The following is a 26,132-nucleotide window of genomic DNA, read 5'->3' as shown; positions in this document are numbered from 1 at the left end:
TTCCACTGATATAATCAGACCACATAGCTTGATATATCTCATCTCTCTTAGCATTCCACAATTTACTGTCTTCAATGGACTCTCGACGTGATTGTGTTTCTTGTTGGGGGTTACTAGACTCTACTTCGTTCATTGCAGCTTCCATAATATGGTCATGTGGTTCAACCCCCATAATGTGATTATGAACCACACAACATGCTAACACTACTTTCACTTGGGTTTCAAAAGACCAAAAAGGTTCTGCATCCAACACTCGAAAACGTTTCTTCAACACTCCAAACCCTCGCTCAATGGTAGTTCTCAATGAAGAGTGTCGCAGGTTGAACAATTTTTTCTCATTCTCAGGAGGATGATCACTAAACTCTTTTAAGTGATATTGCACACTTCGATAAGGTGACAATATCCCATTTTTATTACCATACCTAGCATCACCAAGATATATTTACCTACATATATTAAAAAAATAAAACCAAATCACTACTATGCTTAAGAAAACGCACAATATTTATTAAACTAATAAACAAAAGGTGAAGTAAACGTATAATACCGTTGGGAATTGAAAATCCCCTTGGCCTAGCAAATGCATCATTTAACACACGTGAATCATGTGCACTGCCTTCCCATCCAGCCAATACATAAGTAAACTTTAAGTCAAAACTAATGGCAGCTAACACATTTTGTGTGGTTCCATCTTTGCGACCACGAAATCTTCCTTGTATTTCAAGTGGCACAGATGCACGAACATGTGTACCATCTATTGCTCCAACACAATCCTAATTTTTGACAGACATAATGGTTTAAAATTACACAAATCTTCATAATTTACAAAAATACACAAGTCGCAATATTTACCTTAAAATATGGGTAGAACCTTCTGCTATTCCTTATCTCTTGGGGTGTATCTTCGTTACGTAGTCTTATTAGAGTTTTATATAATTTCAGGACCCCCCTAAGGACGACCTTAAAGTATCTATGAACAGTCTCAGTTGATTTATAAATTCGACTACCCATTACACGAAACCTCACATTATGACCAATAATGTGTAAGAAAATAAACACTTGCTCCGTAACCAGGGCCGGCTGAACCATATAAGCAATTGATGCAATTGCCTAAGGCCCCCAAATAAAAAAAGCCCCTACTAGTAAAAAAAAAAAAAAATTATATATATATTTAAAATATATTTATATATATATTTTAATTACAAAAAATATATATTTTTTAGGTACTTTTATTGGTCAATAAAATGCATTAAAAAAACCACATTGTATCTTAAAATGCAGAATACTGCACCATAACAGTGCATACAACTTGATAGGATAAGACTACACAGTGCAAATAACATTGTGCAGTCTTGTCCACAAGCCCCAACACATCACAAGGCCTAAGCTAAGCTGGCCCCCACACAACCCCCCATTAATTAATAAGTTATCACATTTTTTTTATAATGTAAATTTATTATTTATTATAAATTATCACACCAATTAATTATTTGATGTATATTATATCAACTCATTTGTATTTTAGTGATACTAATTTATTAAACCATGTAATAAATTAATTTTAATTTGTACAAATTTAGACTTTAAAGTTAAAAAAAGAATCCACTTAAAATTTTCGCTTAAGGCCCTCAAAATTGTTGAGCCGGCCCTGTCCGTAACAGGCATGTGAATAGTCGGGTGTACATGCTCCCCCTCAGTGAGGATGTGACATAAGCGGTGAAAAGCTATAGGCTTCATCCTAATTTGATTCACACAATATTTCTCACTTCCATGCAGAACACTATTTATGTATTCCTCTCTCTCGGCTGCATGATTAACAAAAGGCGCCCTAGGCAGTTGTTTACATCTACGCTGCAATTTCCTTAACAATGCAACACCCACAAGAAAGACAGATGCAACTGAGGCAAGAATTGCGGCTTTGGTTTTTTTCTTCATCTAAAAAATCACAAACACTGTGGTCTAAGAGGTATGTAAACAAGCATGCTATTGATTACACAGTAAATAAAAACAGCCACAAACAAAAAATATCCAAACCACATTGATAACGAGTACCAAAATTTTTATGCACATATATTTCTGTATAATTGTATCATCAATAACGTACACAATATAATACCATCACAATCAATATTTACACCTATGAACAAATCACATTGCATTGTTATTATAGAAAACACTGAACAAAGGGTTTCCCAAAAAAAGAAAAAACACAGAACAACAATAGCCGCATCAAATTTCACAACTCACAGAACAACAATAGCCACATCAAATTTGTGCCCAATAACCAACTCCCACCACAGCAACTATTTTTACATCAAATTTATACCCAAACCCACAGTATCCACATCAAATTTATGCAACCCACTCAACATCAGCTACACCCAATACTCATCATCAACCAAATAAAACTGAGGAAATTTTAGTCATAGCCTAAAAAAATAATAATAATAATAATAATAATAATAAAGGTTGGGTTGTTTATGAGGGACTGATGATTTTCAGTTTTTTGTATTTTTGGTGTGTGGATCGGGTTGAGAAATGAAGTGATGAGAGGGTGGATTGGACTGAGAAATGAGGGTGGATTGGACTGAGAAATGAGGGGATCGGACTGAGAAATGGAAAAGGGAAACTCACTGTGCGTGGAGAGGATCGGCTGCGTGAGGGAGATGGTGGAGCTCGGTGTGTGGATCGGAGCTTGGAGCTCGGTGTGTGGATCGGAGCTTGGAGGTTGGAGCTCGTCGATGTGTGGATCGAAGCTTGCTCGTCGGTGTGGGGATCGGAGCTTAGAGCTTGGAGCTCGTCGGTGTGTGGATCGGAGCTTGCTTGTCGGTGTGTGGATCGGAGCTTCGAGCTTGGAGGTCGTCGGTCTGTGGATCAGAGCTTGGAGCTTGGAGGTCGTCGATGTGTGGATCGGAGCTTGCTCGTCGGTGTGTGGTCGGAGCTTGGAGCTTGGAGCTTAGAGACTTGCTGCTGAGTGCGTGTGAGTGTGTGTGAGAGAGCTTGGAGAGTTGCTGTGTGAGCTGTGTGAGAGAGCTTGGAGAGTTGCTGTGTTGCTGTGTGAGAGAGAGTTGCTGTGTGAGAGAGCTTGGAGCTGTGTGAGAGAGCTTGGAGAGTTGCTATGTGAGAGAGCTCTCTTTTCTGGAAATTGGTTTAAGGGAAAATAAAAGGTGAAATGGATTTCCGCTTAGGGAGGGGTATTTTACGGTCAAAGCTGAAATTATTTTCAGTTGACCGAATTTTCCTAATCAGCCAAACACCCAAATTTTACGGAAATGGTTTTTCGGAAGTAGTTTGAAGTCAAAACAAACACAGCCCATGTAAAAAAGTTAGGCACATCTCTAATATTGTTCTTTTGATTTTCAATCTCAAGTTGTAGTGCGTAAGTGTCCATGTGCACACTCTAGGGCAAATCTCTAGTTGTTGCGCTCAATAATTGGCAAACATTTTAATCACTAGTTGAAATCTGGATTTTTTCCACAAGTAGTGGCAACCTATGATGATTGGAATGTAGAAAGTTCAGTCATTAGATCACACCGGTTTTTGAAAGATACAATTCATAATGATGTGCATTGGGTCACATTTCTTAGGTCATTTAGGCTGTGTTTGGTTTATGTAAAATATTTTCCGAAAAATAAATATTTTTCGGAAATGCTATTTTCAGGAAAGGAAAATGTATTCAGATTGTTTGGCTGTCTCGGAATTCATTTTACAGAAAATCAATTTTGGTGTTTGGTAATATTCTAAAAATACTATTTTCCTACTAATTTTTCACATTTTCTTAGCCATTTTCTCATCTTCCAAACAAATTTTATATCACAAAATCCACCACCACCCACACATTAGCACCCACAGAAAATCCACCACCACACAACACAAAAACCACCAAATCACCACCACCCACACCACCACAACAACAACAAAAAAATAAAAAATCAGAGATCAAAGACAGAAAGTAGATCGGTGAATGGCAGACGATGAGATCGAGAGGGAGGCGGCGACGCGATCAAGAGGAGATGATTTGACCCAGAGGAGGATGACGCGATCTAGAGGGTGGCGGCGACGATCAGACCCAGTTCAAAAATCAAAGGCGCGATCTTGACGGGACGATCTTAAAGGCGATGATTTGACCTAGAGGAGGACGGCGCAATCTCACAAGCGTGATCTCGAAGGCGCGATCTCACTAGCCGGCATGTCTGGGGTTTGGTTCGATCTAGCTCACTCTCGTCGGCACGTTTGGGATTGGATCTGGGCTTCACCGATGATAGCTCTCTCTGTCCTTCGGCTTGGGCTTGGCGTGAGTGATGAGAGAGAGTAAGGAGAGAAATATTCTGAGGAGAGTGGAAATGGTTTGAAGTGAAAATATAAACGGAAAATCATTTCTGGGTGTTTTGGGTTATTTTATGGTCAAAGGGGAAAACCATTTCAGTTGATTGAATTTACTGGTTCAACGAAACACTCAAGTTTTACGGAAAAGCATTTCCGAAAGTAATTTGAAGCCAAAACAAACACAGCCTTAGTGTTCGTTTTGAGCAACTCATACTTATCTTATCAAAATCTACCATCTTATAGGTATGGTTGTATATTACTAAGGATCTGTTTGGATACAACTAAAAATTGAAAACTGAAAAATACTGTAGCAAAATAATTTTTAAAAGTGTTAATAGTATTGTGGGACTCATTTTTAATAAAAAATTTGTTAAAAAGTGAAGTTTGTGGGTCCCATGACTGAAAAGTTGCTGAAAAATTACTGAAAAGTGGCTGAACATTTGCTACAAAAGTTACTATAGGAGCACTGTTCACACCCCAAAGTCAACGATCATGGCTTTTGAGAAAAAAGAAAAGAAAAATGAAAGCACAAAACGTGGACGTGGGAAGCGCAAAACGCACTTTCCAAACGCACACTAAGTATATTAAGATTCTACTCTTTTTGATATTTTTAAACATTTGATCGAAATTCCTATTCTCGTCACAATAATAAGTTTCAAAATATTCATATAGTTTACCAAATTTTGGTTAAATTTTAAATTATAGTCATTTTTTAAAAGTATTTATACACATTAAATTTATTAAATAAGATCTAATTCATAGTAATTCCAAATCTAAAATGTTAATTTAGTGTTAGTTTGGTACAACTTATTTTCCAATATATTCTTAATTTCAATTAGGGTGTGAGATTGGATTAAATTAATCGAAACTATCTAAAATCTAGATCTTGCTCCCGAGTCACAATGCATTTGCAGGTTCACAATTAATTTCGGTTTCATTGATTATATTTTTTTATGTTTTTGTTTTTGGACTTGATTAAGATTCTGAAGTAGTGCTCTTCTTCAAAATCATATAGCTTGCCTTATTACACATTTAACCAAAAAAAGAGAGGCAAAAATACACTTTTAGTCCCTAAATTCACCCGTGATACTGGTTTCTTCAATATTCTTTCTCCTACATATTGAAGTCTTTCCAAGTTTTGTTTTGTAGACACGTCAACTGAAGCATCTGTCCCGGTCAAGGTGTCATCCTAATGTCATATTTCAAAAGACTAGTCAATACTAAATAACTTTATATGAATTCAACATAAAAACCTAGAGAGAAACCAGAATTTTTCTTACTTGAATTCGAAGGTAATTATTTTCTGAACGAAGAGCTTGGAACAGCACAGCAATATGGACATCAACCATATCTGCACTTGCTTGAGTAAACACATCCACTAGTGGAACAGAACCACCATGATGTTACCAACCCAGAGTGGCCCACCTGGCTGCCTTTTTGGCATTGTATTTTTCTGCTGTCTTTGGTGAGCCGGTGCCTACTGAAATTACTAGAAAGCGGCCATAGTCCATGGGTTTGATTGGGAAGAAATCAGGATTTTCTTTGAAGACCTGTTTATTCACTTGGTTTATGGCTACTAATGTCTAGACCATGGTGCCAAAAAGAAAAGAAAAACACTGTAAAGATTAGGCTTTCTTGTGTTGAAACTTTTAACTTCAGAATAAATTGCATATTTTGTTCTCAACTTTTGATCTTTTCTTAACAAAATCATCTATATGCTTTAAAATGTTTCATTTTAATCCCTCTACTTTCAATATTTCAATTTTTTATTATTTTAATCATCATTTGGTTGATGAAAAATGCAATATGGCAAACATAATTCATGCCATATCATAAACTCCACATTATCAATGTACTCAATTTCGCGAATTCAATTCAATAGATAAATGTCAAAAGTTGAGCATCAAATATGCAATTTAAAATTAACTTTCTCTCTAAATAATTATATACCGGATTTTTTGCAGCAACACCACCATCTATAAGATTGAATTTTCGAACATTCCCTTCATTATCTTGGTTCTTGAATTGGTAGGCAGGAAGATAAGTTGGAGCTGCTGAAGTACTGATGCATATGTTGGACAATCGAGCATCCAAACAAGGGAAATTTTACACTTGCATGAAGTTAGAATTTTCTCTTAGGTTGCGTTTCAATTTGAGGATTTACATTTAAGGGATCTAAAAAACAATTGTAATCATAAATTGCTTAATATAAATTTAACAACACATGATGATGTGAGCTTTGAAAATTTTGCTTGAGCACACGTGATAATATGGATTTGAAATGAAATCTTTATATATTCACCTCAAATGCACGTATTAACAAAAGGAAATTCTCTTCATAAATTTCAACAATAAAAAAAAAATTATATAAGAATTTCATACTCTATATTCAAGCCATTGAAACTAATAATAAAGTCCAAATCATTCTCTTTATATTCACTTATAAAACAAATCATTAGGTTTGTTCACCATAGTTTTTTATTTCAAGAGAAGCTCCTCAGACTCTTTCATGCACTTCAAATTAATAGACTAGACGACTAGTGAACAATATTTAATAATAAGGTTTCAAAATCCATGCAACACAATTTTTTAAAGGGAAAATCATAGTATATACTACAAAAAATGAGGCCTATAGTTGCGTTTATAAAACGCAACTATAGACCCTAAAAACGCAGCTATAGTCTATAGCTGCGTTTTTTATAGCTACATTTGTAAATACTGTGCGATAATAGCTTTGTAGGCCTATAGCTTTGCTTATGGGAACACGGCTGTAGGCTTTGACCTATAGCTATGTTTTTAAAAATGCAGCTATAGGTTTTTTTTTCCCCCCTTGCCCAATCACATACCTAATATTCTTATGAGACAATTCCTAGCAGCCTTTTCAACAACAAAACTGCCCAACAAAACTGTAATTCATTATTGCAATCAATGGTATGTGGTATAACTTTTGTGTTAGATCCCCCTTCCCTCTCCCTTGTGTGGGTGTGTGTGTTTGTTTCTCAAAAAAAAAAAAAAAAAAAAAAAAAAAAACTCCAAGGGGCATAAAAAAAAAAAAAAAAAAAAAAAAAAAAAAAAAAAAAAAACTCCAAGGGGCAGAAAATTCAAGTTAATTACATCAATAGCCATCATAAGAACATACTGGGGAAAACCAGATTTGACATGCATAATGCATCTAAAGGTAAACACAATGGAAAAAAAAAACACACACACAAATAAATTTGTACTGTTTACCAGAAGTCTAATGAATGTCTCGCCACCTTTTTCTTGTATTTCAAAGCACCCCTTTCTTGGCTGTTTGAAAGAGGACAAGTATAAATGAACCAAATCACTAAGAGCAACCACATCAGCTCGTGGAAAAGATTTCGTCTATTTTACACAAAAAACTATTTTTTCTATTTTACACTATCACTTTTACAAAACACCTACATCAGTTTATCTATTTTTCAAGACTTTTCAATAAAATATTCATTCTTTATCAATTTTTTTTTTATTATTTTCCCTAATGGTCATACTTTTTTAATTGAAACTTATATTTTAAGTAAACTACCAACACCGGTGGCTTCGCCAATGGAGCCACTTGTGGTGGAGGTCCGATGGCTGAACCGCCAAAATAGTGGCTCCAGTGAACTCCGTCGGACTGGTCTCGTTGCCCACCGTACCGCCGAATAGTGACCCACCGGTGGGTGGATTATTAAAATAGTGGCTTCGACGAACGCCGTCGATGCCCAAACTACCAAATAGTGGCTTTGGTGACCACCCAATGGATTGGTGTCTTGGACCATTGTACTACCATCACCAATGGGCTGATTGTTGTAATAGTGACTCCGAGGACTGTCGTCGAATCGATGTCTCCAACCACTGTATTGCTAGAATCGGTGACCGAATCAATGTCTCCAACCAATGGTCATATTTTTTTTTTTTGACCCAACTGTCATAATTTTTATTGTTATATCCACCTGCCATAATTTTGAAATTCAAACGGTAATTCAAACCTAACTTTAAACCCAATGGTAAATTCAAACCTAAAGGTTATATTTTTTTAACTTTAAACCCAATGGTAAATTCAAATCTAAAGGTCATATTTTTTTAACTTTAAACCCAATAGTAAATTCAAACCTAAATGTCATTTTTTTAAAAAACTTTAAACCCAATGGTAAATTCAAACTTAAATTTCATATTTTTTTAACTTTAAACCCAATAGTAAATTCAAACCTAAATGTCATATTTTTTAACTTTAAGTTGACATACCCTTAAGTAAGTTTATCAACTCAAGTTTAGTTGTAAACTTACACTAGATACTATCCTGATCATTGGTCATTTTTAACACAACTGCAGCTATTTAACAAAGCTTATTTGCTTAGTAAATCAATATATGTAGAAGCAAGAAGCAAGAAATATGCAAAAAAACAAAACAGTTTCTACAGAAACAAATAATTATGTAGAAAAATAACACTATGTAAGTACAACCACCTGTTGAAAAAGTGTAGAAAAATAACGTTATGCAGAAATAGCAGTTTCTGTTGAGAAAGTGCTATTTACATTCAAATAGCATATACAACCAATAAAATCAGCAAGTACAACCACCTTCAATAGAGACATTGCTTCACCAAAAACAGAATGACAAGAACAGAATCACAAATCAAGTGCTATTGTCCATGCACAATACAAAATTTACAACATTGCATCTATTTCCTTGCACAAGTGAAGACTACAAAAATATATCTAACATGATTAGAGATTGAATAATCATGTTCTCTGCATAAGTAAATATTACAAAAGAGATGTCTAACATCAAATCATCTATGTCAACCATGTGCTAGTATCTTTGCACTATACAAAAAATTACTTGATTAGATATTGTCAATAATAATATTCAAATTATGATGGAAATTTAGACTTTAATCTCTCCAAGATTTCCAAACGACGTAGACTAATATATTCTTTTTGCTCAGGATCCATGGTTCTTGTATCTTTCATCATAATTTTATCTTCCATTTTCCTCTTTTCTACTTCATTCTTCTCTTCCTTGATATGAATCAACTCTTCACTCTTCTCTTCCTTGATACGAATCAACTCTCTTCGTTCTTCGGATGCAATGCGCATTAACTCTCTTCGTTCTTATAACGCAATATGCATACTTTCCTTTTTCTCCTCATGCATTCTCCTCTTTTCTTCCTTGATTTCGTCCAATTAGGAGGAAAGTATTGGGACCACATCATCACAATTCTTTATTTTCTTTAATTCCTCATTTTCGGCCTTCTTGCCTATGGGTCTCTCTAAGGTTTCGCCGGTGTTCATCTCATCATTATCTTCATCTAGATTTATTCAGCTTGCAAAAGTATGACAAGATTGTATGGCTAGTTGTCTTGTGCAGGCCTTCAAATTCTCTCTTAAAATCAACCACTTAGCTTCATTACGCAAAGTTCTACAACAATGTTTCAATTGAAATGCATTTTTACAATTACTTTGATACATAGCTTTTGCATCTTCAATCTACAAAAGTAAATAATGAGAAGCATAAAACTAAAAGTGTATTAATGTACAATATATATTAGATGTTGAGTCAAAATGTCTTGTCATGCTTAGTTTTACCACTTTCATTCCGGTTCTCAGTTTGGGCCAAGCATTCACAAAACTTGTTGGCCTCCCTTTGAATTGTTGACTACTGACTATTTAAAGAATCCTTGGTGCGGTTAAATTTCTTGTCATTGTGGAAGGTAGACCAAATTCTATCCCAAAATGTTGTGTGTTTTTGGTTCGTCGATGTCACGACATCTAAGCTAACATTGAGCCATGCCGACACTAGCATAATATCTTCATCTATGGTGAAGTTGATTCCTCATTGACCACTCTTAGTAGTTGATTTTTTTTTTTTTTTTTTGGCAATGGGGGGTATAGATTGTCCCATTTCAACTTGGGGTGGAGATTGATGGACATTCATGTCTGAATGCGGAGTGGACATCAAAATACTACTGTCAAAAGACTCAAAACCTTATTCATTGTCTTGTAAAATGTTAAGGAAGAAGGGATTTTGATTTTGTGAGTCCATTACCTAACAAACACCAAAGTAATTTAGAAGCAGCACTAATAAGCAACAAAATTGAAAACAAAAAGAAAAGGCATTGTTTAACATAGATTTAAAGAGTATAACTTGCTGAAAACACAAAGGTAAACAGTATGGGATCTATAATAGAGCTTCTCCATCCTTCAGAAGCTAAAAGAAACCTCATGAACTAAGAAGATGAACACAAGACTTTGATCAAAGAACACCAACCATCCCCATTGACACATGATCCATCCATGTCTAAAACACTAACATTATCAACAGAACTCTCAACTCTCAAGTAAAACCCATATGCATTTGTACTTATATTAACATAGAATCAAGGAAACTCACATTCAATATAACAACCAAAATTCATTTAACTACATAGAGTTAATCAAATTCTACAATCACAACCAAGCACCCTTATGAGCTAATTCATTGACCAATTCATGTACAGACACAAGAAAATCAAACCTCAAAGCAACTGAAATAAAAATAAAAATCAAAACCCTCACTTTCAACCCCACCAACAAAACACAAAAAAGAAAATAAAAAAAGACAATTACAAGCACAATCCTTTAGCTTTAAGATAAAACCCACATGGAATTCAACCTCAGAAATAATAAGTATTCAACATAATTCAAAAATAAACCAAAATTTAAACCGATTTCCCACAAATTATTCTCAAACGAAGAACTAAAAAAAGACTATGATTTTATCAAATTTGGCTTGCAAAAGAGAGACAGAAAGACAAGTAGTTAGCTATACTACTTGCAACTTATAAGATTAGTGCTAGAATAAAAAAAAAAAAAAAAAAAATTAAAGATTAGTCCTAGATTAAAATTACTCCACAGGTAGAGACATTCTAGGCAGTTTTTTCATGGCCAACAAACAGTATATGTTTCTCAAGTATATCCCAAAGAAACATCCAAAATCAATGTAAAACTTTTAACATTAGGTCGAAGTAGTTTATAACTAAGAAATAACAGACTCTACCAAATCAGCACAAGGAAAACAGTCCGAAAACTAAGTATATAACTAAGTAGTTTATAACTAAGTATATACCTTGTTCAATCAGTCAGAAAACAGGGGAGAAATAGAAATTTAATATAAGTTTAAAAAACTCCAAATTCTTCAAACACTCCCTACACACGGTGAAACTAATCCCTATCAAAAGAAATAAAATTTAATCCTTACCTGAACTCTAAAATAATCAAATATAAATACATACAAAATCTGAAATACTAATAAATTCCAAAAATAAACTTCGGGTGTGCTTTGAAGAATCCCTAAAAAAAAAACCCCAAACCAGAAAAAATTTGAAACAAGAAACCCTAAAAAAAATAGTTTAGAGAAACTCCTAAGAATCTTGCTTGAAACCAAAAAGCAAAAAAACCCTAAAATCTCAATGAGAAAAACCCATATCATTTTAGAGAAATTAGCCCCAAAGTTTGATAAAAGAGAAGATGAGTCTGTCAATTGATCAACCTTACAAAACCCCCAAACCAGTCACATTATTATTTCCCATGGTGATGAGAATGAGCAAAAGCCAATGAGAAGCAGACAAATAGAGAAGATGAGAGGAAGATCTCAGGATTGAAACAGGGAGAGAGAAGCTGAGACTTGAGGCGTTGGTGTATTTTAATGTATAAACGAGTTACAGTATCCGTGTAAATATACACGGGTACTGTAGCTCATGGAAATATATACACAGTTTTACACATTTTTACACCCACTGATGTGGGTGCTTTTTTGCTCAAAATGTGTAAAATTTATACTTTTTTTTTTTAATTTTTAATTTTATTTTAGAAGACTTTAGATGATTTGATGGGGTTGCTCTAAGCCAATAATGAAATGGCAATTAACCTTTAAAAGTAAGTCACAAGGGACTGACGTAGGACAACCACACAAACAATCGAAACAATAGAATAAGAAGATAAATCCTAGGAGTCAGCACCTAAGGGTTGCTTGGAGTCAGCACCAAGCAAAACTGGAGTTGGAACTAATAAAAGAAAATACACGTTTTTTTAATAATCATCAAAACTGTCTTACAATAATCCCAAAAAGTGTTTAAATAGCTAACAACAATAAGGCATAAAGAAACCCTAATTATTAAATGTCTGTGCTTGCTTAAACTCAAGCCCAGTAACTGATAGGCTCCATCCATAAGGCCACAGGTTGGGTCGTCTTCTTTCTTCTATACGTGCGTGTAATTGGGGGCTTGTACCTCGTGTCCGCACCAACTCCCCCCGGGTGAGAAGAACTCGACCCCGTCGAATGGAAATCTGAAGAGCTCTGATAATACTCCAGCAAGTCAGGATCTAGTCGCTAGCTCATCTCGAGTAATCCAAGTGCAAACAGAATCTGGTCACCCTCGCCACCAGACTAGGAAATGGTGAACTCCTCCATCCCTGGTAGAAACAATCTGCTCATCTAAAATAGCATCAATAGATTCTTTATGTGCATAAAATATATTTAAGGATAAAGGGGTGGGAATAGGGGCATCAATAGGATTAGGCAAAGACTCATCAAAAGGGGTATCAGGAATAGCTGTAGGGCTTTTATAAGCAACTAGATCCTCAATATTAAAGGAGAAGCTAATACCATAATCATGAGGAAGGTCAATGACATATGCATTTGGGCCCATTCGTTTCAATACCTTGAATGGTCTGGCACTACGAGCCTACAATTTTTTAACGGTCCTAGAGGGAAACCGTTCAGGTCGAATTCGAATCATGACATAATCCCCTACCTGAAACTCTGCATGGCATCAATGAGTGTCAGCATGAATTTTATATTGAGAATTACTTGCCTGAATTTTTTTGCGAATCTCATTATGCAAATCATGAATATGTCGTGCAAATGCCTCAGCAGACTCAGACACCCTAACATGTGGGGACATAGGCAAAAGATCTAAGGGCTTCCTAGGTGTATATCCGTGCACACCCTCAAAAGGACTAGCGCCTATAGACCTATTGACAGAGCTATTATATGCAAGTTGGGCTACAGGAATAATTGAATCCCAATTCCTATTGGCTTTACCCACTAGACATCGCTGGAGATTGCCTAGACTACGATTAACCACCTCAGTTTGACAATTAGTTTGAGGATGAAATGCTGTGGAAAATTTCAATTTGGTGCCCACTAAATGCCACAAGGTCTTCCAAAAATAACTCATGAAGCGAACATCCCTATCAGACACTATGGTTTTGGGAAGACCACACAGTTTGACAATCTCATCAAAGTAGAGCTTTGCGATCTTAGAAGCATCAGAGGTCTTCGAACAGGGTAGGAAATGAGCCATCTTAGAGAAGCGATCAACAAATACTAGAATGGAATCATGCTTCCTAAAGGTGCGGGGCAAACCTAACACAAAGTCTATACTCACATCCTGCCACGGGCGGTCTGGCACAGGCAGAGGCGTGTACAGGCTAGTGTTTTGCTTGCGATGTTTAGCCAGTTGACAAGTACGACACTGACCAACTATCTTGGCAACGCCCCTCTTAAGACCAGACCAATAGAATTGACGTTCCACTTCCTCAATTGTTTTGTCTCGGCCAAAGTGACCTGCAAGGCCTCTCGCAGGTATCTCCCAAACTAGGAAATCTCGTACTGAAGACCGAGGGATACATAATTGGTTGGCTTTGAACAAGTAACCATCTCGAATTGTATAATCATCCAGGATTGGCCGTGGGGCATTACTTAGGCTAATGTAGAGCTCCCCAAAATCTGGGCATGACTCATATTCATCCTTAAGTCGTTCAAACTCAGTAACCTTAACACTCATGATGGATAGCAAAGACACATTTCGACTTAGTGCATTAGCAGCCTTATTCTCAACTCCCGCCCTATGTTTCACCACAAAGTAGTAGCGTTGTAGAAATTCTACCCAACTACCATGCCTAAAATTCAGCTTCTTTTGGGAATGAAGATAGCGCAAAGCCTCATGATCAGAGTAGATAACAAACTCTCGAGATAACAGGTAATGGCGCCAATGCCAAAGAGCTCCAATAATGGCATAAAACTCTTTGTCATATGTGGAGTACTTTTGCTTAGCGTCATTCAATTTCTTACTGAAATAAGCAATCGGGTGGTGCTCTTGACTAAGTACTCCTCTTATACCAATACCTGAGGCATCACATTCCATTTCAAAAAGCTTGGTAAAATCAGGGAGACGCATGACAAGTGCCTCAGTCATCTTTTGCTTTACCTCATGGAAAGCCTTAGTAGCAGCTTTAGTCCAAACAAACTCCCCTTGCTTCATGTAGTCAATGATGGGGGATATGATGGTACTAAACCCTTTGATGAATTGGTGGTAAAAGGAAGCGAGCCCATGAAAACTTCGAATTTCATGGATATTCTTGGGCTCGGGCCACTCCACAATTGCTTGAACCTTTTGGGGGTCAGCAGAAACTCTCTTAGAGGATACTATGAAACCTAAGAAGACGACTTTATCGGTGAAGAAAGAGCACTTCTTGAGGTTGCCATATAAACTCTCCTTCCTAAGGGTAGTACAAACTTGAGTTAGGTGGTCTAAGTGTTGCTCCCTAGATTTACTATAGATAAAGATGTCATCAAAGTACACAACCAAGAATTTCCCTATAAAAGGCTTGAGCACTTGAGTCATCACTCTCATAAAGGTACTAGGAGCATTGGACAATCCAAAAGGCATGACCATCCACTCATATAAACCATCCTTCATCTTGAAAGCAGTTTTCCACTCATCGCCAAAACGAACCCTAATTTGATGATAACCGCTCTTCAAGTCTATCTTAGAGAAGATCGTTGCTCCAGCCATCATATCCAACATGTCATCCAACCGAGGGATAGGAAAACGATATTTCACAGTGATCTTGTTGATGGCTCGGCTATCAACACACATCCTCCAAGTTCCATCTTTCTTTGGAGTCAAGAGTGCAAGGACTGCACAAGGACTCATGCTTTCATGAACAAAACCCTTCCTAAGAAGTTCTTCTACTTGCCTTTGCAACTCGACATGCTCTGCAGGGCTCATCCTATAGTGAGGCAAATTGGGTAAGGTCGCTCCAGGCACAAAATCTATAGCGTGTTGTATGTCACGCATGGGTGGTAAATGATCGGGGAGTTCCTCAAGGAAAACATCCTTAAATTCCTGGAGCACTAACTTCACTCCTTCAGGTTGCTCCTCATGGGTCTCTCCATGAACTTCTCTGGCAACTAAGACAAACACAATAGACTCTTGAATTGCTACCCTTTCAAATGCCTTTGGGCTTATGATGTTTAGGCCCTTCGCCTTTGGTGCTTCTTTCTTCTTACTCACGTCGATTGGCTTAGGTTTCAAAGGATTGAGCACAATCTTCTTACCTTCAAACATAAATGAGCAAGAATTGGATCGCCCATATAGGGTGACATTCAAATCATAAATCCAAGATCTACCTAAGATAATATGCCTTACATCCATAGGAATTACATCACACCATATCTCAGCCTTGTAGGTAAGGAATTGAAGTGAGACAACACATTTTTCTTTTGTGGCTATGGAGGAGGTATCCACCCAAGAAACTTTATATGGGTGAGGGTGAGGGGTTAATTTCAAGCCTAGGTGGGAAACAACGGTAGAGGATACTGCATTAATGCAACTCCCACTATCTATAATAACCTTGCAAGTTTTGTCTCCACACTTAGTGTAAGTTTGGAAGATGGCACTTCTTCGCCAATCATTAGTGTCTCTCTGCTCTGTCAAAGCGCATCTTACCACATTCACTCTAGGGACACCAAAGTCCTTGAAGTCATCAACTTGGGGAGAAATGGCTCTAATGCATGCGAGATAGTTAGGATCATCTTCCCATTCTGCCTCAACATCTTGGGTTTCTTCAACATTAGGATCATACACTAGCTCCTCAAAATCTTCAACCTTTTCATCTTCTTCCTGAACGACAAAGGCTCTAGAGGGACACCTAGCTGCGATGTGCCCAACCCCATTGCATTTGAAGCATTGGAGGCGAGAGCCTAATCTTGAAGGCTCATTGACCACACCTTTTTCCTTGTCCTCTTTTTCTATTGGGGTGCTATTGGGGTTGACCTTAGGGGGTAAGGCAAGTCTAGATCTGCGACCAAAAGGTTGAGGGTTGGTGGGACTACTTCGGAGCTCAGAACGATGCCAAAAGATAGATTTGGAGGCTAATTCACAATTCCTAGCGAGTTCATAAGCTTCTCTTAAGGTAGTGACTCCTCGGATGATAATCTCGCCTAATAGGTTAGCGTTTAAACCCTTCTTGAACCTATTGAGTGTGACAACCTCTTCCTCGGCTATTTGAATTCGCCTCTTGAACTTCTTGAACTTCTTTATATACTCAGCCACAGGAGCAATGCCTTGCTTTAGGCGATCCCATTCCTCAAGGAGGGAGCTCCTATAAGTTGGAGGAAGATAATTCCTCGAGAGTGCATCCTTCATCTCAAGCCAATCAATAATGGGGGGCTCACGTCGTTGCCTAAGGGTTTCCTCAAAGTCCTCCCAGAAAAGGTCAGCTCTCCCAATTAATTTCATCCTGGCATACCTCACTTTCTTGTTCTCAACCCAATGGTAATAGTCAAAGAATTTCTCCATTTGACGCAACCAATCAGTGAAAACCCAGGGGTCTAGGCAGCCATCAAAGGTGGGTGCTTCTATCTTGTCCTTAAACATCCTATCATCATAATCCCTAGGGCTATTGTGATTATAGTGATCATGTTCAAAGTTTGGAGCCCTATTATAGTAATCGAAGTTATGTTGCCTAAGCATGTTATCTCCTTCATGGTTAATGGTCTCTCGTTGAGATGCCTCAAGTTGCCCAACCCTATCCAGTAAATCATGGACACTTTTTGCTAGGCTATCTATGGTTTGCTCTAAGGCGGGCCTAGACTCGGAAGTGGATTGATGTTCAAAGTTTGACATGATGCGACTATTACGCAGATGCATGCACACTACATTTATGAATGCAATTGAGATTCACAAAAGCTCAAGTAACCAATTCTCAATGTAAAATTAAGGTCAAGCAAGAGTGCATGTAGAGATTAGATCAATGAATCAAAGGAGTAAATTGCAGTCAAGTAGTGACAGGTGTTCACAATATTGAAAGATAGTCCAAATAATAGTCAATTTCCAATAAGCTCCACAATTAATAAAGAGAATCAGATATTTCAAAGATTTTTTTTTTTGAATTTTAGAATGGGTACTGAAAGAAAGCACAAATAATAAAATAGTGAACTCAAGCACAAAATGGGTAAGCCAGTGGGATATGGTGGGACATGCACATAAAAAATATAAAGATAGTATTTTTTTAATGAGACAAAATTGAATCCACCAAAAAGAGAGTAAGAATTGTACCCTTGTCAGTGGCCAACTAACTGCACTCGATAGTCACGTGCTTGGCTCCTCAAGTGAATGGATCTTACTTGGACAAATGTACCTATGGATGAGCAATTTAAAAGGCCAGTACATGCAGTGGGCTATCACAGTAACAATTTTTTTTTTTTTTTTATTCCTTTTTTTGGTTGCAAAAGTAATAAAATACACGGAATGACAGACACGGACTAAAGGAAATTCAAAAGAAAGAACTTAAAAAAAAAGAGCTCACAGAATAGAAAAAAAAAGTGAAAACCACAAAACTGAAGCATCATAACCGGCTCAGCGATGGAGAAGAAGAAGGAAGGAAATAAGCTCTCGCCCAGAAGAAAAGAAGAAGAAAACGAGAAGGCCGACGACTGTGGCGGCGCGAAGATAGGGGGGTTAGCAGCGGCACAGGACACGGCGGTGGTTGATGTCCTCAACGGCGGTGGTCGACGGTGATAAGAGTGTCGGCGGCATCCAGGTGCTGATCTGGGGGTTTTGGCGGTTGATGGGCAATCTCAGTGGTGGTGGAGCGAAGTTGGTGCGGACACGAAGTACAAGCCCCTAATTACACGCACGTACAGGAGGAAGAAGACGGCCCAACCTGTGGCCTTATGGATGGAGCCTATCAGTTACTGGGTTTGAGTTTAAGTAAGCCCAAACATTTAATAATTAGGGTTTCTTTAGGGTTTCTTTATGCCTTATTGTTGTTAGCTATTTAAACACTTTTTGGGATTATTGTAAGACAGTTTTGATGATTATTAAAAAAACGTGTGTTTTCTTTTATTGGTGCCGACTTCAGTTTTGCTTGGTGTTGACTCCAAGCAACCCTTAGGTGCTGACTCCTAGGGTTTATCTTCTTATTCTATTGTTTCGATTGTTTGTGTGGTTGTCCTACGCCCGTTTTGTAAGGATCTGATACCAAAACTGACGTAGGACAACCACACAAACAATCAAAACAATAGAATAAGAAGATAAACCCTAGGAGTCAGCACCAAGCAAAACTGGAGTTGGCACCAATAAAAGAAAACACACGTTTTTTTAATAATCATCAAAACTAGCTTACAATAATTCCAAAAAGTGTTTAAATAGCTAACAACAATAAGGCATAAAGAAATCCTAATTATTAAATGTTTGGGCTTGCTTAAACTCAAGCCCAGTAACTGATAGGCTCTATCAATAAGGCCACAGGTTGGGCCATCTTCTTTCTCCTATACATGCGTGTAATTGGGAGCTTGTATTTCGTATCTGCACTAAGGACACTGACGTACAAGATGACCCTTTTGTTTCTATTGCATTTAAGTGGAGTGTATTTTTAAGATATCTGATTAGGGAAAAGTCAATCTGACCGAATAGTGTACTCATACTTCAGTACATAATTCACTTAGTCGTACATCATCAAAAAATTTCCTATTTCATTATTACAATCAAAAATAAAAATGAAAAATTAATCAAAATTTCAAAACTTAATTGCAGCATAATACAAAAAAGTATAAAAATGGAGCAAATATGAATATTTAAAAAATAAAAAATAAAATCTTTAGAAAGATGAAGAATTAATCTATACGCTGAAGTAATGAACTGTCCTGCTACATGACTTAATAGGTTTCATTGAATCACATCAAATAAATAAACCTTTAAAAAATGAAAAATAAAAACTTGTAATATAACATCACACTTTACTAAATAGTTTTGGATATTTCAAGAAACAGATTTGAAAAACTAAATTCATTGGTAAGGAAGGTATGAGCAACAAAAGGTAGAATAATTCAAACATCAAAATAGAATATTGATGATAAACAAAATAAAATTTTGCTTTTCGATTCAAAAGAACAAGATTTAAGCTTATGCAGCACAGAACAATAAACTTGTCTAATAATTTGTACTCCAATGCCATTAAGGTATGCCATAACTAGAATGTTAATAAAGAAGAAATTTTATGATAAAATTCAATCCTAAATGTTTGCTAGTTATCCATGCATATTCAAGAAAAGGCATTTTATGAATAGAATATCCTTGAGAATTGCAGATGGTGTATTAATGATTGTTATTAAGATTAGTTTTCTACGTCTATTTTGCATGGGTTAAAGGCATTATAATAGATTCATTACTCAAAACAGTTTTTGACACTTTTTCCCCTGCATCAAATAAACCATAAATTGAATCCACCAGATCAACATCAGTATGGATATCTTGTGCAATGGCTTTGCAAAGGTGCTCTCATAGTTTGTACCAAGACTCATTTTTTTCTGACAGGAGAATGGAAGACAAAGAAACTATTTTTCATAATTATCACATTCATACTATTTTTCAGAGACATTTGAGATGTTGGAAGCAGATTTTGTGTCCTGCGAGATAAAAATTGGTTAAAGATTACACCTCTAAATGTTATCCACCATTTATATATACAAAAGATCTTATGCTAAGGCATGAAGCTAGATAGAAGGACATACAATTGTTGAAGATTCAGGCCTGGGTTTGTTCCACATTGCACAATACCGATTCAAGGTGTGGTTGCAAGATTGAGCATCTTGAATGGTCACCTTATGTATTCCTACAACAGCAGAAAAGGAAATAGTTAAAAAAGTTCAAGCCACAAAAAATGAAGCTAGGAAGAAATGTAAACATAATTCCAATTAAAATCAAAGAAAATATATATTATGGTACCTGAATTCCAAAAGTGATACTCTTTGAGAAGTGCAGGGAGAGATTTTCTAACCAATTGCATATCACTAATCCTGCTGTATATGGCATGAACCATAGCACTCAGGAGGGGAGGCTGGCTGCAAAAGGTACCCCCAAGTTTGTGGTTTAACTCCAATTATATAATCATTTAGATTACGAAAGAAATTATGTAAATGAAATTTGCATAAATGAGATTCATATGACAAAATGTCAAAAGGGAGAAGAAAACAAAAACAAAAACTTGAGGATCAAATGATTAAGCCAAAAAGTGTTATATGATGTAGAACAGACAGCACATGTTTTCTTGGAGCAGCAAGGGCACAGGAAGTCACAACGCAAGATCAAAGGGGGGTGCCAGTAGGGGCCATCAGAGGTGACAGTATCGGAATTGCATGAAATTTGGCAGGTTGAAGGGAAACGGCGTTCTGATCCAGATTCATGACGCCATGAACGTCGCTAAATTTTAGGCAAATTCCTTCGTTAAGGCCCCGAAAACAATGTTTTCGCTATTTATAGTAATATTTGTTTTTCCTTAATAACTTTTAGTTTAAAAGCCAGAATAAGGCCCCGTCTGTTTTGGGACGACCTTTAAGGTCAGTAGTTTATGATTTTGCGTTTAACTCAATTTTGCCATTTTTGGTAAAATTCGGTAATTTTGTCACCTAATCACTTAATTAGTGCGAATTAGGGTTTTAAACGTTTTTGCTCAGTATTTATATGTTTTGTAGCCGTCAGAGGCAAATCAGACTATTATCAAAAAACACAGACATTTTGTCAATTTTCTCTTCTGGTGGATTCCAGTTTTATCTCCTTGTGGATTCAGGGAAACCCCTCGTGGATTCGAGGTTTACTACCAGAAATTAACAGTTTAGTTTCTGTTTCATCAAGAGAGCATCGTGTGTGCTTTTCTTTAGGCTTTCGCGACATCAGTTGGTATCAGAGCCTTGACTTACCCTGGTCTGATGGCTAACCGGCGAGACGGTGACCACCATAACAATGACGGCGGTGACGACGTCAATAACCCAGTCCTCACTAGGGCTGAGTTCCTTGATTTTCGTGATGAAAATCAACAATTTCGTGATTCTACCCAACAGACTCTGGACCAGATTCAAGCAGCACTTGCCACTTTGCTTAACCGAAACCCTAATCGCGTTGATGAAGAGCGACGTGATAACCGAGTGCGTGGCCCTCCCTATCGTGGTCCAAATCGGAACAGGCAGCAAGACTACAACGAAGAAGACAGTGAAGATGAGGAGTATGCAGAGAGAGTCCTTGGAAATCATCGTGGTCCTGCAAGGGATAATGGTCGAGATTATCAGGAGCAGAGGGACTATCGGATGAAAATAGAGTTACCATCTTTTAATGGTAATGTCTCCGTTGAAGAGTATCTGGATTGGGTCAGTGAGGTTGAAAAGTTTTTCGACTATATGGGTAAAGCAGAAGACAAACATGTGTGTTTGGTGGCCTACAAATTGAAGGGAGGAGCATCTGCCTGGTGGGATCGTGTTCAATTAAACCGTACTCGGGAACGAAAGCTTCCAATACGGTCATGGAGGAGGATGAAAAGGTTAATGGCAGATCGGTTCTTACCACCCGATTACCAGCAGGAGTTGTTCAGACAGTACCAGGATTGCAGGCAGGGTACTCGGACAGTTAATGAGTACATGGAGGAGTTTGATAGGTTGGCGAATCGCAATGATTTGGAGGAAACTGAAGATCAACGGATATCCAGATTTGTACACGGGTTACGAGTTTCCATTCGAGATCAGGTATCCTTACAAACCCTATATACTTTGAATGAGGCTGTAACCTTATCCAAGAAAATAGAATTTCAGCATCTCAGGACAGGTTCAAAGTTTTCCAACCGCAGTTCGGAGTCCTCTAGTTCCATTGCCAACAAAGGTAAACAGCCCATGTTTACACCACGGTCACAACCCGTGGTTAGGGAGAATAGTGGTGTCAACCAATCCACAGTGGTAGTAGCAGGTTCCGCAGCCCAGCCAGTAGCGAATGCCAACCCCTATGCTAGACCAACTGGGAATAAGTGCTACAGGTGCGGAGAACCAGGACATCGATCTAGTACTTGCCCTAAGCGAGCTGCAGTAAATCTGGTAGTGGCAGAAGAGGGTGAGGTAGAAGGTGAACAGGAGGGCGAAGAGGTGTATAATGATGCAGATCCGTATGCCTATGATCCCAGTGAGGTCCAAGAGGATGAGGAAGGTGTGCCATTAGGGCAGTCTTTGGTGATTCAGAGGTTATTACTCACACCAAGGGTGGAATTTGGTGACCAGCGGAATGAGATCTTCCGAGCACGATGCACCGTCAATAAAAGGGTTTGCGATTTGATCATAGACAATGGCAGTGTAGAAAACATTGCGTCGAAGAGTTTAGTTACCAAGCTGGGACTGAAAACAGAAAAGCATCCCTCCCCGTACAAGATAGGTTGGATCAAGAAAGGTACGGAAACTCTTGTTACTCAACAGTGTCGTGTTACTTTTTCTATGGGTAAATATTATGTAGATGAAGTAGTTTGTGATGTTGTTGAAATGGATGCATGTCATTTAATATTGGGTAGACCTTGGCAATATGATGTAGATGCTACTCATAAGTGTAAGGATAATGTGTATGTGTTTTTTAAGAATGGCAGAAAAATTGTCCTTGGTCCTATTAAGGAAGGCAGTAGACCCAAAGCTTCTAAAGTGGAGGGGAAGCCAGCACTCCTTATCGTGAACAATGAAGATGAGTTTGACAGGGATTGTAAGGAGTTGAAACAGGTATACGCTGTAGTGGTGACAGATGGTGAGCCTAAGAAGGTTGCTGAGATACCTGAGGCGATTCAGCCATTGATCAAGGAGTTTGAAGAGCTTTTTCCAGAAGAGCTGCCTGCAGGTTTACCACCGATGCGTGACATCCAGCATTGCATTGATTTAGCTCCTGGAGCTAGTCTACCAAATCTGCCACATTACAGGATGAATCCTCAAGAGGGTCAGATTCTACAGGGGCAGGTGGATGAGCTTTTGAGCAAGGGGCAAATCAGGGAGAGTATGAGTCCATGTGCAGTACCGGCATTGTTAACACCAAAGAAGGATGGGAGCTGGCGTATGTGTGTGGATAGTCGAGCCATCAACAAGATCACAGTCAGGTATCGATTTCCTATTCCACGACTAGATGACATGTTTGATATGCTGAGTGGGTCCAAGTGTTACACTAAACTGGATCTCAAGAGTGGGTATCACCAGATTCGGATCCGACCTGGAGATGAGTGGAAGACGGCTTTTAAGACAAAGGAGGGGTTGTATGAGTGGATGGTAATGCCTTTCGGATTGTCTAATGCTCCCAGCACTTTCATGAGACTTATGAATCAGGTACTGAAACCATTTATTGGAAAGTTTGTGGTAGTTTATTTTGACGATATCTTGATTTACAGTAAGACAGAAGCAGCCCACTATAATCATGTGCGAGAAGTATTAGCGGTGTTGCAGGCCAATGAGTTGTATATCAACTTGAAGAAGTGCAGCTTCTTGACTGATAAGTTGCTGTTCTTAGGGTATGTGGTCAGTGTGGATGGGATTCATGTTGATGAGGATAAGGTCCGTGCAATCAAAGAGTGGCCAACCCCAAAGACAGTGAGTGATGTGCGAAGCTTCCATGGGCTAGCAACCTTCTATCGGTGGTTCGTTCGAGATTTCAGTAGCATAGTAGCCCCTATCACTGAGTGTCTGAAGAAAGGAAGGTTTTCATGGGGAAAAGAGGCTGAACAAAGCTTTGCCTTAATCAAGGAAAAGTTGAGCACAACCCCGGTTTTGGCATTGCCTAACTTTGATAAGGTGTTTTAGGTGGAGTGTGATGCATCTGTGGTCGGGATAGGCGCTGTTCTTTTACAAGACAACAGACCAGTAGCATTCTTCAGTGAGAAAGTTTGTGAAGCTCGAAGTAAATGGTCAGCCTATGAACTAGAGTTCTTTGCTGTAGTACGGACTCTTAAGCATTGGGAGCACTACCTGATTCAGAGGGAGTTTGTATTATACATGGATCATCAGGCATTAAAGCACATCAACAGTCAAGTTAGCATTAACAGGATGCATGCTCGGTGGGTAGCTTATATACAGCGCTCTCATTTCACTCTGAAGCACAAGTCTGGTGTCACCAATAAGGTGGCTGATGCACTCAGCAGGCGAGCATCGTTGTTGACCACTCTACGTACTGAAGTTGTAGGGTTTGATTGCCTCAAGGAGCTGTACGAGAATGACGAGAATTTTGGTGATATTTGGGGTAAGTGTCAACAAACTCATACTGCTATCAATAGTATGTACATCCACCTTTTTCGGGGTAACCAATTATGCATCCCTAAAAGTTCATTGAGGGAGCAGATTATTAGGGAGCTGCATGGTGGAGGTTTGGGTGGACATATGGGCACAGATAAGACTATAGCACTGGTGGAAGAGAGGTATTATTGGCCACAACTCAAGAGGGATGTTGGCAATCATGTGAGGAAGTGTCCAATTGCCAAACTGCTAAGGGACAATCTCAGAATACTGGTTTATATATGCCTTTGCCAGTTCCACAAGCACCATGGGAAGATCTGTCTATGGACTTTATACTGGGTCTTCCTCGAACCCAGCGAGGTATGGATTCTATTTTTGTTGTGGTTGACAGGTACTCCAAGATGTCCCATTTCATAGCATGTAAGAAGACTTCAGATGCTACTCGAGTGGCCAATCTGTTCTTTAAAGAAGTTGTGCGTTTGCATGGAGTGCTAAAGTCCATCACCTCTGACCGGGATACCAAGTTCATTAGTCATTTCTGGCGAACTTTGTGGAAGCGTTTTGACACTTCCTTGAATTACAGCAGCACTAGTCATCTACAGACTGATGGCCAGACAAAAGTGGTTAATCATACTTTGGGGAATCTGATTCGGTGTATCTCAGGTGAGAAGCCCAAGCAGTGGGATCTTGCGTTGTCCCAAGCAGAGTTTGCATACAATAGCTCAGTCAATAGAAGCACTGGTAAGTCTCCATTTACCATTGTCTACTGCGTGCCCCTAAAACACGCTTTGGACTTGGTACCTTTACCTGAGCTTCCAGGAGTGAGTCAAGCAGCAGAGAATATGACTGACCGTATTCAGGCCATGCAAGAGGAGGTGAGGCAGAAACTAGAAGCTACAAATGCTAAGTACAAGGAGGCTGCTGATAAGAAGAGGCATGAGAAGATCTTCAATGTTGGGGATTTAGTGCTGGTGTATCTTAGGAAGGAGAGATTTCCTGTTGGTACCTACAACAAATTGAAGGACAAGAAGTACGGGCCATTTCAGATTACTAAGAAGATCAACAACAATGCTTATGTGGTTGCTCTTCCTCCAGATATGAGCATTTCTTCTACCTTCAATGTTGCTGACTTGTATGATTATCATCCTCTTGATGAACCGGATAGTGGGAACTCGGGGTCGAGTTCTTTTCAAGTGGGGGGGACTGATGTAGAACAGACAGCACATGCTTTCTTGGAGCAGCAAGAGCACAGGAAGTCACAACGCAAGATCAAAGGGGGGTGCCAGTAGGGGCCATAAGAGGTAACAGTGTCGGAATTGCATGAAATTTGACAGGTTGAAGGGAAACGGCGTTCTGATCCAGACTCATGATGCCATGAACGTTGCCAAATTTTAGGCAAATTCCTTCGTTAAGGCCCCGAAAACAATGTTTTTCTATTTATAGTAATATTTGTTTTTCCTTA

At 38.2% G+C, this 26,132-nt stretch overlaps 1 protein-coding gene and 1 pseudogene across 1 annotated transcript; one reads left to right on the top strand and one right to left on the bottom strand.

Annotated features, from left to right (window-relative positions):
• Nucleotides 1-5,350: 5,350 nt before the first annotated feature.
• LOC136068864 (patatin-like protein 2) lies at nt 5,351-6,420 on the bottom strand (annotated as a pseudogene).
• A 14,947-nt stretch (nt 6,421-21,367) lies between these two features.
• Nucleotides 21,368-24,241, top strand: LOC136068863 (uncharacterized). Its single transcript, XM_065776644.1, has one exon. It carries the CDS (start codon nt 21,368-21,370, stop codon nt 24,239-24,241), a length of 2,874 nt encoding a protein of 957 aa, XP_065632716.1.
• The last annotated feature ends 1,891 nt before the right edge of the window (nt 24,242-26,132 follow it).

Source organism: Quercus suber, unplaced genomic scaffold (genome assembly GCF_002906115.3).
Source record: "Quercus suber isolate HL8 unplaced genomic scaffold, Cork oak 2.0 scaffold_138, whole genome shotgun sequence".
In the NCBI taxonomy this organism is placed as follows: domain Eukaryota; kingdom Viridiplantae; phylum Streptophyta; class Magnoliopsida; order Fagales; family Fagaceae; genus Quercus; species Quercus suber.
The sequence above is the reverse complement of the archived record's forward strand: the minus strand, read 5'-3'. Positions and strand labels throughout refer to the sequence as shown.

Bases quoted from the DNA above. Each gene is read 5' to 3' on its own strand.
- LOC136068863 (XM_065776644.1), top strand. From the start codon at position 21,368: ATGGCTAACCGGCGAGACGGTGACCACCATAACAATGACGGCGGTGAC.